General features: G+C 40.7%; 1 protein-coding gene across 2 annotated transcripts in view; it reads left to right on the top strand.

Moving 5' to 3' along the window:
* The first annotated feature begins 417 nt into the window (after positions 1–417).
* Positions 418–14,737, top strand: part of LOC121285261 (ETS translocation variant 5-like) — a 30,211-nt gene continuing 15,891 nt past the window's right edge. Inside the window, exons 1-8 of one of the 2 annotated variants that reach the window (XM_041201650.1) lie at positions 418–543; positions 958–1,125; positions 1,295–1,382; positions 1,500–1,547; positions 1,711–1,764; positions 10,482–10,608; positions 12,135–12,416; positions 14,335–14,582. In XM_041201650.1, the coding sequence (XP_041057584.1) occupies positions 1,075–1,125; positions 1,295–1,382; positions 1,500–1,547; positions 1,711–1,764; positions 10,482–10,608; positions 12,135–12,416; positions 14,335–14,582 (898 nt within the window). In that variant the 5' untranslated portion in view covers positions 418–543; positions 958–1,074. Of the gene's footprint in view, positions 544–957; positions 1,126–1,294; positions 1,409–1,499; positions 1,548–1,710; positions 1,765–10,481; positions 10,609–12,134; positions 12,417–14,334; positions 14,583–14,737 lie in introns of those variants that run through there. The other variant, XM_041201651.1, reaches the window with a different exon arrangement.

The following is a 14,737-nucleotide window of genomic DNA, read 5'->3' as shown; positions in this document are numbered from 1 at the left end:
ATTAGGGTTGTGTGTTTAAAATGCTGTTTGTGACCTTGCACGGGATCAGCTCTATTGTGATCTCTCGTCCTTCAATGGCGCAGTTACTCAGCCCTGACCAGATTTTCGTGAATGAAACCCCCGTCATCAAGGCCAGTTATCAATCAAGGGCACGCCCGACTTTCTGATTGGTCGACATCGGCCTTTTGTGTGTGTATGTGTCGAGCATGGTGCTGGAGCACAATCCGGGCCTTGACCAATCCAATTCATTAATTCCCTAATGCCGTTAGCCAATTGGCTCGCTTACTGTTTCTACACTGACTAATGGAACGGCTCGCACTATGATTGACAGGTCCATTGACCAATCGCAGCGCCGGTGAGGTGCGCGAGCCCGAGTTGCCTCTGGGGAAAATAAGTCGCGTTCACTTCAACTGAGCAAAAAAACCCATTCAACTTTTTTCAGAGCGGCGATTCGGGAGTCCAAGTGCGTGGTGTTTCTTTAATTGTTAGAAAGTGTATTTTTTTAAAAATTATTTTGTAAACGCAATACAAACCATTTCACAGGTAAGCAGAAGTGAAATCTGAAGGTGCAGGTTGCTTTGAATAAAGTTTATTTTTTATTAAAGAGGGGGGTGTTAAAATGTTGCATCTAAAAGCTAAACATAGATGCTAATGAGAGTTTGTGTTGCAAATGTTCGCCATTTTCTCCAACACGTCTATGCTGTCGGGAGAAATGAAGTACCGCCCGTCGATGTGATTTTGTGCAGGGCTTTTTTTTTCACTGAGGTGAGCATAGGGTGGTTGCCTTGAGTTTAAAGGCCGCTAGAAGAAGCGAGCTGCTTGTTTGCTGTGTGGGAGGCGATGGGCGACGGGGCTCAGCTGTGTTTTTGTGAATGGGGCGCTCGGATCCCGTTACGTTCCTACCTGTCGCCAGCCAGTCAGCCTCTCCCATTCATAATTTTCTCTGGTCTCTCTCAGGAGGAGCTGCAGAGGAAAGGGAAACAAAATAAGCCGAGAGAAAAACACCTCATCCGCGCTCTGCGAGTCCATGTTAATGGTTTGTAGCAGGACTTTTAAGAAAGGACCAGCTACAAAATGGACGGATTTTACGATCAGCAAGTTCCTTTTATGGTGCACAATGTACCGGTAAGCAAAACAAATATTCACTTTCCTTTTTTTGTTTGAAGAAAAATGTTACATTTTAGAAGTCATTCTTACGTGTTAAGAAAGTTGCACCCACCTGTGTTTTGGATGGAGGTTTTTGTTGTTCGTTAGTTCTTACTCAATTCTCCTCGTGTTTATTTGGTTTTCGCAGAAAACACGCGTGGATGAACTTCGCGGCCGACAACTGAACGATAGAAAAAGGAAATTTGTGGAGACCGACCTTGCTCACGATTCGGAAGGTAAATGGCTGCGGTTGAATATCTAGGTGTGGGTTCAATCGTTACTTTTCGGAATCAATACTCCGTATTGTAATGACTTTGTCTTGTTCATACTTCCGATCTATTTCACTTTTCCAGAATTGTTTCAAGATTTGAGCTTGTTGCAAGAAACGTGGCTTGCAGAGGGTAAGTGAAGCGTGTGGTTTTTTTAAAAAATCATCTTTAAGCTATGAAGCCTTAACTATGATTGCATATTTATATTTGGTAGCAGAGATAAAAAGTGCGCATGTAAAAGTGGCCGACACCTTTAAAATTATTAGAAATTATTTCCTTTTTTTTTCTTCCACAGCCCAAGTTCCCGAAGAAGATGAGCAGTTTGTACCAGATTTCCAGTCGGTTAACTGTGAGTATTTTTTACGGGGGTGGTAGGGGAGCGGTTGCTGATTTCGTTTCATGTGGTGACTATCTTCGTGCAAATACTGTGCTGGAGTAACCTTTTCCTTGCTGCCTAGAAGTGTCCTAAATTTAAGATTTGACTTTTTTTTTTACGGGGTCTCTGTTAATGGATTTCGCGAGTGTTAATCCGTTTTGAATATTCGGCGAAGATGTAATGGTACCTGATCCAGGCCTGGAAAGAATATAGTGCGCTTGAAATTACACTATGAGACTGTCTTACCTTAACATCAGTGACTAAATTATTTTTAGTTTTTTATTGGAATATTATAAACACCAGTTCTCTCTCTCTCTGTTTTGTTGAGGATTCTACTGAGATGCACGTTATTTGAAGAGTTGGAGATAATCTCGATCCATTTTACACTGCACGTTTAGAATCTTTTGCTCAAATGATAATTTACAGGTCATTGAAGCTTTCTAAAAGTTTTTATTTCTGATTTGATCCCTTTTAATGTTTTTCACTAAAACCTTGTGAATATATTAATCTGCAGGAAAAATTTAGGGGAGGCGTTGACAGTGGTATTGTCACTGGACTGGTATCTCAGAGACCAGGGTAATGCTCTGGGGACCCAGGTTCAAATGGCAGATGGTGAAATTTGAATTTGACAAAACTCTTGCCAATTATCATAAAAACCCACCTGGCTCACTCATGTCACTTTAGGGAAGGAAATCTGCTGTACTTAACTGGTCTGGCCTACATGTGACTCCAGATGCCCTCTGAACAAGGACAATTGGTGATGGGCAATAAATGCTGGTCTAGCCAGTGGTGCCCACATCCCAAACTGCTTGGGTCTTTATTTGCAAGTCTTCACCTGGTAGACGGGCAATATTTAATGGAGCAATGGTTTCAGTAGCTGTACATGGGTAGGAGGGAGCAGGTCAGTGAATTCCTGACCTACTAGGTGGGAATTACAGTTTAAACTATTGCCAGGTGGGCCCTGGGTGTAGATTTAAAGTAGTGAAGAACAAGATGAATCTTTGCGCCAACATGATAATCAAAATTTGAGTCCCGGAAGGGGATATGTTTTTGGTGTATATGTTAAAGATAGACTTTTTGATTGCGGAGGAGAATATCACCTTCAAGAATATCTCTAATATTTTAGCTGTTGTGTTTCATAAGATGACCAACATTTTACTTTCTCTTCCTGTCTTGCTAACCTGACAAATACCAGTTTATGAACATTTAAATGTCTTCTCTTTAGATCGCAGTTGGCGAACACTGTCAGAAAGTGACTGTAGATTTAGCTGGGATCCATGATCCAGTTCCTATGAACTCTTTCAATGACTTAAGTTTTTGTGTAAATAGATTCAGTGGAAAATGAGGATGAGGTTTGTTTTCCTTTCATCTTGTCATTTTTGGCTACTTAGGAAATTGTAGACTCCTGTAACAGTCATGTGACCAGCCTGACATTTTGGGTGCTGAGAGGAAGGGTTGGCACAAAGCCACCTGTTCATATTTATAATGGCCCCATGAGTGCTTGGTGTTTAACTCTGTGTCGGCTTAGTGACATGAACTGACCACAAATGTCAACTTGCTCTACCTTCATTTTATCTAAACCCTGGAGACCCTGAACATTCCTCTAAGAGGATAGTTCTGTAACATTTGATTATCTTATGACTCTGGATGATCAAGAATCTTTGCTGAAACTTGACAGTCTGGCAGCTTTAGATATTAGTCATTCTGATTGTCCCTGGCTTTGGATAGCTGCCTATGTATGTTTTGTTTCCTTTTTATTGTGGTGCCATTTACCACAATGCAACAGTTACAGTAGTAAATGTAAAGATAAAAGAGACACTTCTATTTAACTAGTGCATTTCATGACCTTAGGATATCCCAACTTTACAGCCAATGAAGTACTTAGTGAAGTTTAGTCACTGTTGTAATGTGACAAGTACAGTTACTGCTTTATGCAGTAATATTGGGCTTTCTTTCTATCTTTGCTTAATTGTGCTTACAGACTGCAAACGCTGTCCAAGCAGAATGTTTTTGCAATGGTACTGTGGCGTTTTCTTGTTGACTTTGTCTTGTCATAATTAACAACAGTCTAAGTATACCATTTAACTAAGTGGATCCCACTTTTAATATTTTGGATTAAAATAAACCAATGTGATGATTTAAGTCCAGAACATGTGCTTTTCTCACCTTTAAATGTAAACTTGTGTCACTGATGGAGGAATTACTGCAGGTGAACCTGCTTTACTCGGGAGCCTTGATCCTTGTGTAACATTGCAACTGCTTGGAGAACCTGACAAGCTGACTTAGTGAACATGCTGTTTATTGGAACTGCATTGTAGTGTGGAGTTGTGGGTATGACACTAGTGTGCATTTGACCCCTGTAAGAATTTCGGATCTTGGCTGTGCTGTTAGGCATTGCCCATGACTTCTGTATAATTCCTAATAGCATGTTGCAAAGCCACAAGGGAAGAATTGGGAACAGATAGTCTGACTGCTCTGTCAGGGAATAAAAAGTGGCGGAGTGCAGTGGTGCTGGCCAATATGGTCATTGTACTTCTTGTCCAAAGGCAGATACCAAAACTGATGTAGGTAACAAAGTTCCTTTTGCAGAAAATCCAGGAACACTGTACAGTGTAATAATAGCCCTATTTGCTTATAAATAGTGACTTTCACAGAGAACATTTGTTCTTTCAGTCTATTTTTAATTTGTCAAGTCAAGTAATGATAGAAGATATGCACATCTATGCACTGTTGTTGAAAATAACAGGGATGCAAACGTCTTATCATTTTCTACCCCACTGAGCCACCCCCCCCCCCCCCCCCCCCCCCCACACACACACACACACACACACACACACACACACACACACACACACACACACACACACACACACACAACACTACTCCTAGGTGAGATGATGTATCTTGACTATTCACTTCTTCCTTTTCCTTCTAAAACCTATTTTAAGCAAGAAAGTAATATTGCCACTCTAAGTCTCTCCAAGTACTGTCAAACAATGGATAATACTACTAGAAATAAAATGGCATTCTTCCAAAATATTTTGCTGTTGAAGCAAATTTTACCGAAGTAACAAAGCTGTCTTTCTTAGTTAAAACACCAATGTTCTCTTCATAAATTAAGCTGAAGCTTATTTTGTATGGAATGGAGTCTGTGGAATAAGGTATTTTTTTTATCCTCTCCTTCCCCAACCCTCTCAAAATTTCTTTGCCGTTGTTTGTGGAGTACGTGGAAGTCAGATGATCATCGATTTAAACCAGAGCTGGTAGCCTGGAAAGCCTGGCTTTGATTCATCATATGGCACTCCAGTTTAATTAGTTTTAATGAAGCATAGGAAGCCAACCTCAATTAATGATTCTGATAGGAAGGGAAGCCTTGTATTTGCATTGTAAACAGAGCATTTTGATCAGTCTAGGTGATGAGCACTCTGGAAGCTGCTGTTCAATGGCTTAGAGAGCGAGAGGTTCTTTAAAAACCTTGATTTTTCTTTATATTAGGTACGGTAATAAGTTTTGCAGAAGTTTACCAGAAAGCGTTATATTGAAAGAATGCAGGAGAAAGCTACATCCTGAGCTAGGCTGAATTCTGTTCTATGAAATCATCATTGCTAAAATATATTTCTTTGGATAGTATCCAAATATCTCTGTGCAGCATGTAACTTAACAGATAGCACTGAAGTTGTTAGCTAAAAACAACATAGTTATGAATTAAGTCAGTTTTCTGTAGTTGTGCCTTGTTGCAGTGTCTGAGGCAGGTCAGACTGCTCTTTGCCATTACAGTCCTCCAATCCCTTGGGAGCTGTGGGATTCACTTGGAACATCTTTTGCAGTGTGAATGTGACTTCAGTGATCTTTTGGTATAACTGTGCCAGGTTCAAATTCAGCTGTCGAAGGGTCATGAGGACTCAACGTCAACTGTTTTCTTCTCCACCGATGCTGCCAGACCTGCTGAGTTTTTCCAGATAATTCTGTTTTTGTTTTTGTTTCAAATTCAGCGGAGCTAGACCTACATTATTAGCTTGTAGGATTTTATGATGGTGGCATACCAGCTCCATTTATGATGGCGGGAGCTGGCACAGTGCTCCAGGAATTAATGCCCAGCATGTTCTCATTGCTCATAGAAACCTATTTATCTTTCTGCAATCCTCATGTGCATGGTGCAGTAGGCTTGTACTGGTAAATGGGCTGCAGTGCATGAGTCCAGGAGTGAATAATACATGAATGGTGGTACTGAGGAGATATTTTGGTCTGTGTGATGGATGACCATGCTTTATGTTGGTACAGGAGGGGTATTTTGTTTAATGAATCTCAATTCTTTCTGAAGAATTTAGTAGCCACAACAGTTTAAACAATGCACAAAAAAGACTGACTTAATGCACTTACACCCTCTAGAGCTGCCTTGAATCTTAAATGTTTGTACTGGTGTGTGTATGGCCACTTGTTGTTTGTGCTAATCATTATGTAGGTGAAGAGTTAAGGTTTTTGTCTTTGGAACTGTGCCAATATTTAAGCAGGAGGAGGAAAAATTCCACTCAGCTTGTAGCTTTCAGATAAAGCATTGTTGTGGCTTGGGTGATAGCCATCGCTGCCTGATTCAGTGCTTCTTTATTGATGAATTGATATGACTGGAGGCACAGAATAGGTTGGGGGAGATATAATTTTTCTTTTAAATCAAGTCATATGATTAGTGTGTTCTGCTTGTGACTCTGGCACTTCCTCAACAGAGCAATTGTATGTTATATGTGAAAACTATATGAGGAATAGTAAGGAAATGATTGATAGTAATAAGATGTTTATTAACCTTGGAAATATACCATTTAAGTTAAAACTATTAAGTTAATTTTTCATGCTTTGCAACTCAGAAGTCACGTACTGGTAGTATCTTCATGGTGCGTTAAGCATTCTAAAGTAAGAATTTTTTTTCTCAACTAGAGAATGGAGATTTTCAACTTTCATAATAATTTGCCTTTTGAAGATTATTTTTGTCACTTTAGCTCATTTTCCACATAATACTTGTAACCTCCTGAAGAGCCCTTTACTCCACCTATTGCTTTGTAAGACAGTAGAACATAAGCGTATATGTGTATTATGGTGGGCAGAGATGGCACTGGTGAAAAATGAAATTTCACAAGATCGGGTCTTCACAAACCTCCATGCTTCATGTGGTGTAAAAGTAGGATTTTGGTGAATAAAATAAGTCCATGTTTTATTGATCACGCTTGCCTAAGAGCACCTTAGTTTCAGAAATCAATAGAATCTCTGGTTATACAGTGAGAATTTCAGTTATGCAATTGCTTATGGGTGCACTGGTTTCAAAAAGAGAATATATGCTCGGTAAGTCCCCTTTAGACCATATATTCACCCAGAAACTGCAGGGAGTTTTGGTTCTGAGCTGGCCTCTATTATAGGCAATTCAGAAGTTATGCTGATTTTAATAATACTGTTTGCATGGAAATAAGCAGAGAGACACAATTGAATGCAGAATTAAATGCAAATTTTTTGTGATTTGAAATTGATCTATTACGAATGGAATAAGGGCTCTACTCTGACTTGCTGTTGAGCCTCTGGTTCCATCTCTGTAACATTGCATGGTCTCTGCCCCTGCCTCAGCCTGTATGCCAATGAAACTCTCACCCATGCTTTTTTTAAACTTATGGACTCCTTTCAATACTCTCCTAACCAATCTCATGTCTTCCAATATCCCATAAACTGAAAACCTTAGCAAAAACTTTATCCTAACTTGCACCAAGCCCCACCCACTCATCATCCCTGTGATTGCCAAACTAAAATGCCCCCCAGTCCTCAAATGCCTCCATTTTAAAACTTCTCATCCTTGTGTTCAAAACCCACCATGGCCTCGCCCCCTCCTTTATCTCTGTAATCTCCTCCATCCTTTCATGAACTCTCATTCTGACCGGCTGTCCATCTGCCCCTATCCTTAACACCATCATTGGTTACTATGTCTTTAGCTGTAAATGCCCAAACTCTGGATTCCCTCTGAACCACATCATCTCTCCCTCTCTGTCTCTCCTCCTTTGAGCTTATCCCCTGCACCACCCTTAAAACCTACCTCTTTCACTAAGTGTCTAGTTACTGTCCTATTGCCTCATCCTTTATCTTGATTTCAATTGTTTTGTCAGGTTACCCTCATGAAGTTCCCTGTGATGTTTAGCTACATTGAAAGGGTTGCAAATGCAAGCTGATATAATTTGCTAAATGGCTAGCCCCGTTATATTTATGGCATAAAATGTAGAAGTTTAGACTTTCATGACTTGATTGTGGTTTGGGACTAGTGAATTTGAATGTTTCAGTTGTTAGCTAAGAACCCATTAATGCTATGTTTGCCCCTCATCTCAGGCAGTGTTAATTAATCGCAAGTATTGGACTGGGCATGAAAACCTGGCTTGTGAAGTGTAAGCTAGTGATCTTTAAATTTCTGAAGTGTGATGCCTTAGCAGGTGTTAGAAAAATACAGAGCACAATAGTTGGTAAGTAATCTTTTGGCTTTTCTTTGCTGATGTCTGTGGTAGTGAAATGTGCTGTCGCCTAATGACATATTGTATTATAAATGTCACATTCTACCCACATTGACTGCAAAATAAAGGTCCAAAGTTGACACAAGTTACCACAATGACTAAAAGACAGCAAAGCATAAAGCACTTGAGAAAATACAACAGTAGCTCAGTCTTTACAGGACACACCGAGTACGTTAAATAACCCAATGATTCTACTTATTCATCTCATTACCTGTATTCTGCTCACTTGCAGAAAATTGTTTTTGAATGGTAAAATGCTTAGACATAGGGGTAACTTAAAGCAAATGTGGTTTCAGTTCCGCCATATGCTGAGTCGAGTTTGTTAAAAACGCATGTTGTCATTTTCCTCAACTTGCAGACTTGAAAAGAATTTTATATTTTATCAGCCACAGTTGTATATAATTACAAGGAGGATTATCATTTTCCCTCTGATAATTGTAAGTAGATTTTATTTGCACAGTTGAATTCCTGCAGTCAGCCACCAGCTGTGTTTGTGAAGCTTATCGGCTTATTCGTCTGTGGGGAAGTCATCCCTTAGTGAACTGTTGCATCATCTGCTTAGAAAAGATGGATGGAAGCAATTAGCCCAAGGCCGTCACCTATAATGTAGTTTGTTCTCTGGGTCCAACTCGGGTGATCCTCAGCTTGATTAGAGTTTAGGACTGATTTGCCCCACAATTCAGCCAATGTTGGTATGCTCTGGAGTTTGGTGGCTGTCCTTGGTAAGTTTTGGCTGTTTTTATTTTGTGCCAAAAAATTTTAAAGATAGCCTTAGCCTCTTGCAGATCGGCATCTTCAAATACCATGTTGCCAAAGGTAACACGGAAGCTGATGTCCAATAATATTAGATTTATTTCCTTCCATCTATTCAAATGATTATGCAGATGGTGCTGGGCTGGTCCCAGGCTGCAGTTCTTTAATTTAATCATTGTGATGAAATTCATTTTTTAAACCCACAGAATCCCATTAAATGTAATGGTGAAAATACCAACTTCCATTTTGCATCTGTTTGAGTATCACTTGTGTATAAAATGTGTAACCACTGATAGCCCATTCTGGTGAGTTTCAGCTGTGCACTGTTCTCAATTTGGGGATATTGAGCCATTGTGTAAAGCTATGGGAATAATTCTTTTCACTGCTGAGTGATAACTTTGCAAGATGATAGGATTTTTAACAGTATGGAGAGAAATATAGTTTTTATATATGTGTATCTGTATATGTATATGTGTATATATCAGAAAATGCCTTTATGTCACATGGGTCTCTGCTGAATACAGTGGTTACAATTCCACCTTCAGGAAACATAAAGCATATTAACCACACGTTTTAATGCCTACATTTTTAATCTTGGGCATTATTAAATTTTCTTATGCATTTGGTAATGAAATAAGTTGTATGACCTGGTCTTTAAAGACTTGAGTGGTAATCCTGGCATTACAGGTGATTTAAAAAAAAAAACTCACATTCCCTGGGAAGGGTTGAAATCTCTCCGTGGGGAGTGAAATTCAAACTTGGAAAGATCATTAACTTTTCCCACAAGGTGTAAGGGTCAATGTCTGGCCTTTTTGAACAGCCTCCATCTGTAAACCATTCACTCTCCCTGTGAAAATGTTTCTTCACAGTAAACTTTGAGCTTTGGAGCACAACAGCTAGCTCAGCCTTGTCTAGTAATACTGATTCACTACAATAAGAGAATTCATATTGGCTATCCACTGAATTTTGTGGAGAGTCATTTAATGTATCTGAAATAAAAGCAAAATATGGCAATGTTAATTGAGAATATGTATTTATACTGATATTTAAGGTTGTGTACTTAATTCATAATCTGCTATTGTGGAAGGTTATAAATTGGAAGAAATCTGACCATTGCAGACCCAAGTTAAATAAATGTGAGAGATTTAAGGTTCCATTATTTTTTTTCTGCATTTCTTTCCCTTCTCTTGCAAAAATCCCACAATAACATTTATTGCACATAAATAACATGGTTCTGTTTACAGCCTGCACCACCACCACCTGATTCCTTTCAACTGGACAATTATGGATGTCTTTTAACGTCCAGTCACGCTCTAGTTAGTGCGTATTCATCATTGTCTATCTTGGTGTCGCATCTGTCAGTTTCTGCAGCTAGAGTTACGATGTGAACTTATTTTATTTCAGTGGTATTTCATGGACCTCCTCCGGCAAAGATCAAGCGAGAATCTCACAGCCCTAATACGGATGTGGCCTGTCGTCACAAGCAGAGTCTCAGTTCTAGCTATGGAGAAAACTGCCTCTACAGTTATAGGTACGCAATGAGTTATTTTTAGACTTGGGCAATCCTCAACTCCTTTTATGTGTTTCCTTTTTTTTTTGTTGCTGCCACAACAACTGTCATTTCATTGGTTGTGAATTGCTTTAGGACATTGAGGACATCAATGATGTGTTATATAAATACAAGTTGTCTTCTGTTAAAGTTACCTCACTTTTATTTTCTCCTTTAGTCGACTCTGAGTCTTTACTACCCTCTCTGCTCCTCATCCTATGACTTAACACACTAAGTGCCCTTGGTTGTGCTGTAACTCTGGTCTGCCCTGCCCTCCCCTCCCAGCACCATTTTTCCCCTCCAAGTTTGTCTTGGTGTCATCACTGTAAGAACACATCTATTAGCAACTGATGAAATCGTACTTATGGCACACAATTCTTGCTCAAACCTGCTGAAACATTCTGATTTTGAGGCAAATATTCAGCAATCAAGTGAACATCCCTATCATCTATCCTGGTGCACATATGGATACAACTTTATTTCTTATGGTCTTTACATTTGTTCTGATAGTCACATGCTCTTTAGCACATGATTGCACCCCCAGGCTTGCAGTTTCAAAGGTTGTTGGGGTAGATGGAACATGGAGTTAAGGCCACAACCAGATCAGCCACGACTTTATTGAGTGCCGGAGCAGGCTCAAAGGGCTGAATGGCCTACCCCTGCTCCTAGATCGTATGTGCTGACGGGAGTAACCTAGTGTTCCATACAGTGTAGTGATTACAGATCTGCTTGGATGTAAGATCAACTGGAGAGTGAATTTTAGCATGGTAAGAAAAACATTGCAGAAAGATGCTGGCCAATTACTATACATACTAAATTACATAAATTAGTCCAGCCTAATTTATTTTTGTACATAGACCAATTTTTGAAGGAACCATGTGTTTTGAAAGGCATATCCTGCAAGGAAAAATAATGCAGGTGGTGGTACTGGTTAAAAGTTCAAGAGCTTGCTATGGGACTCCAATAGGTCGGTAATGTACTGAGCTGTTTTAAGAACCAGGTAGGTTTTGGATTTAATCCTTGGTTTGCGTCAGTTGTTGATTTTTTAGCCACATGTGCTATGAGGATCCTATAATTTTCTTCAGTGACTCTGGGTTAGGGCAGAGATATATCACTCCACTCCCTGTTGGAAAGTGGACCTGATAAAGCCTGAAGTAGCTTCAAGTGTGATGCCCTTCACAATCCCACACTTTGGCTCACAAGTTAAGGTTTTTCTTTAATGAAGATCATGAGTCATGGAGAGGTGGTAAGAAAAATGTGGCCTGGTAGAGAAACCGCTGTGATCCTTTTCAATGGACTTTGTAGTTTATGGGCCACCATTAAAGGTGATGCAAAAATCGCCTTGGGGCACATAGTTTTACATAAAGAGCTGTTAATTGTAACAGTTACGGCACAGTGTGTTGTATTTACACCTTTACTCACCAATGCTAACCTAAAATGCTAAGTGAAAGATGTGCTATGTGAAACACCAGCAAACTATCTAATCTTTGTGCTCTTTCTATTTGCAGTGCCTATGATAGGAAACCCCCCGCAGGGTTCAAGCCATTAACTCCACCAGCCACCCCGGTGTCTCCAGTCCATCAGAATTCCCCTCTTTCTCACCTTCCCCCTCCAGCAGTGCCAGCTTCAGCCCACGGCCCTATATCATCTCCAGTGCAGGCTTCAGCTCCTGTGTCAGTTCCACAACCGCAGCAGCAGCAACAACAAACCTTCGCAGTACCTCGACCTCCCCAGCCCCCACTTCAGATGTCGCAGACCCTGAGTGAGTCCCAGTATCCACCAGAGCACAGGTAAGAATACAATAAGCTGTGCTAATAGCTTATTGTGATCCCAACTTGGTGCTTAAAAGTGCTCTATGAATGAAGACTTCCAATTTGCAGGAAAATGCACTTTGTGGCCCCAGTTCCTAATCACTTTCTGACGTCCTTGGATCTGTGCATGTTGTTAAGTCTTTCCCAATCACTTTTGTTTCACCATGAAGCTTTTGATGCTTGGTCTGTGCTTCGTTCTACAATCTCTGTCAGGGCTGCAGGGTGGATGTCACAATTGATAATGGCACCCCTGTAATAGGGAGGAAAGAAACCAATTTCATTGCCAAGCAAAGCCCTGCACAAAGTGTATGTACATTATATGTGCATTCAGTTGTGATGGCCCCTGTGGTGGAATACCTGCCCAAACACACTCTCTCTCGGCTTGTGAAACTTGGCAGCTTGAGTGGAGAGGCTAACTGCAGCTGAGGAAGTGTACCCCAGTGTGAACCAATACTTTCAGTGGAGGTTGTAGGGCAAGCAACTGGTGTGGAAGAAGATTTACTGGAAAAGCTGATCTTGATGCGCACTACTCCACTTGAATTTGCATTATGAACAGGAGAGGGAAACCTTGCCCCCAGATGTCACTTGTTCAACTATTACATGCTGCATTTCCAAAATACAAACTTAATTTTTGTGTTTAAAATACCAACAGCACTAATTGGATGAGCCATCAGCAGAAATAGAATACACTGAATGTACTGGGCTCTTTGGTTTATATTCCCCTGCACAGGAGGGAAGGAATTTTATTCCTTAGGTCAAATCCTTTATCTCCCTTCTACTATGCGCAAATGGAGTTTTACTGGAGTTATTTTGGGTGCATCAGCAGAATAAAAGACCCATTAAGAGCTGCTGAGCCCCTAAAGGAGCGCAGAAAGACGTGTTAAAAGAGTGTGGTATTTTGGGCAATGGCAGCTCCCAGGATGGCACCTGCTTCCGTGGCAGCTCTTGCTTCCCACAACTCTTGGCTTTCAATTCTGCCAAGTGGTATGCACGGGATGCTGGCGCAGGACCATCTGGAAGTGTTTGTTCCGATGGAGACATACCAGTGGTGCTATGGATTTCAGCTTGGCAGGCAGTTTGATACAAAGTGGAAATGGGACTAATCTGACTGCTGTCAGCTGTGAAGGATCGCTTTACATGGAAAGTGGTGCCGGAGACCGAGATGATTTGCAAAGAGCTGATTTGTGTGGGATCACCTTTCAAGGTGCTAAAAGATTCTCAAGTGGTATATTTTGGAGATGTACTGACTTGCCTTCTGAAGGGAAAGTAGTTATGAGACCAAAACAAAATTCCTTTAATGTGAAAGTGCTATTCTATGATAATAGTGTAACCTCTATGTTCTGAGGCGTCCAGGTGTTCATTGAGCAACTGGTTAATGCATGACCTGTTAGCAAATCAATGCTTCTTTTCAAAATATACACTTTCAAACCCTGCCCCATCACACCCAGTACCCCCCCCCCCCCCGCCCCCCGACCTTAGTACCACCTGTATTGTACAGTGTGTGTCTAAACAATCACATACAAACTGTGTTTCATCTACACTGTATGCTTGGCCTTTCAAATGATAGCCCTTGTTTTAATGTGTGTACATATGATGTACAAGATTTTTAGCTATTTCTGGTACTTCATAATTTGCTTCCTGTGCTTGGTGTTCAGCCATCGTGCATTTGTGCCAAATTACGACAATTGCAGGCAATTTGAGCAAAGTCCATAGTATTATGGAGAGTGTGGAAACCGAGGGAGAAGAGCAGACCGCTCAGAAGATGTTTTTCAAGTTGCACAGTAGACATTCAACCTTTCTAATATCTGTTAAGCAGCCTGATTTTTAAAGAGCTGTTCTGTCCAAGCGTGCTATGTTTTGAGAGGTGATTGACCCAGACTTTGCTTTATCATCAAAGGTTCCACCGGCAGATGTCTGAGCCATGCCACCCATACCCACCCCAATCAGGAGTCTCCAGTGACAGTCGGCAAGTTTACCAGCGCCAGATGTCAGAACCGATGCCTTCGCCGTCTCCTCAGGGCTTTAAGCAGGAGTACCACGACTCACGTTATGATCATATCACAGGTGTCAGTGGTCCCAGCAGACAGAATTTCCAGCCTCCTCTCGGGATTAAGCAGGAGCCAAGAGACTACTGTTATGACTCAGGTTGGTTCCCTACTCGGGCCTGCTGCTACAACAAATGGATTGCATTGATCTGTTATTTTAGTAAATGTAAAATGCAGTCTTTCCTAACTGTCAAATGATGAGTTGTTGATGGTTTGAAGGAATGAATCTGGGCTGTCTTCGTGCCCTTGGGTATT

This window comes from Carcharodon carcharias, chromosome 12, assembly GCF_017639515.1.
Source record: "Carcharodon carcharias isolate sCarCar2 chromosome 12, sCarCar2.pri, whole genome shotgun sequence".
NCBI lineage: Eukaryota > Metazoa > Chordata > Chondrichthyes > Lamniformes > Lamnidae > Carcharodon > Carcharodon carcharias.
Note: the sequence above shows the minus strand (reverse complement) of the source record. Positions and strands in the feature narration are given on the sequence as shown.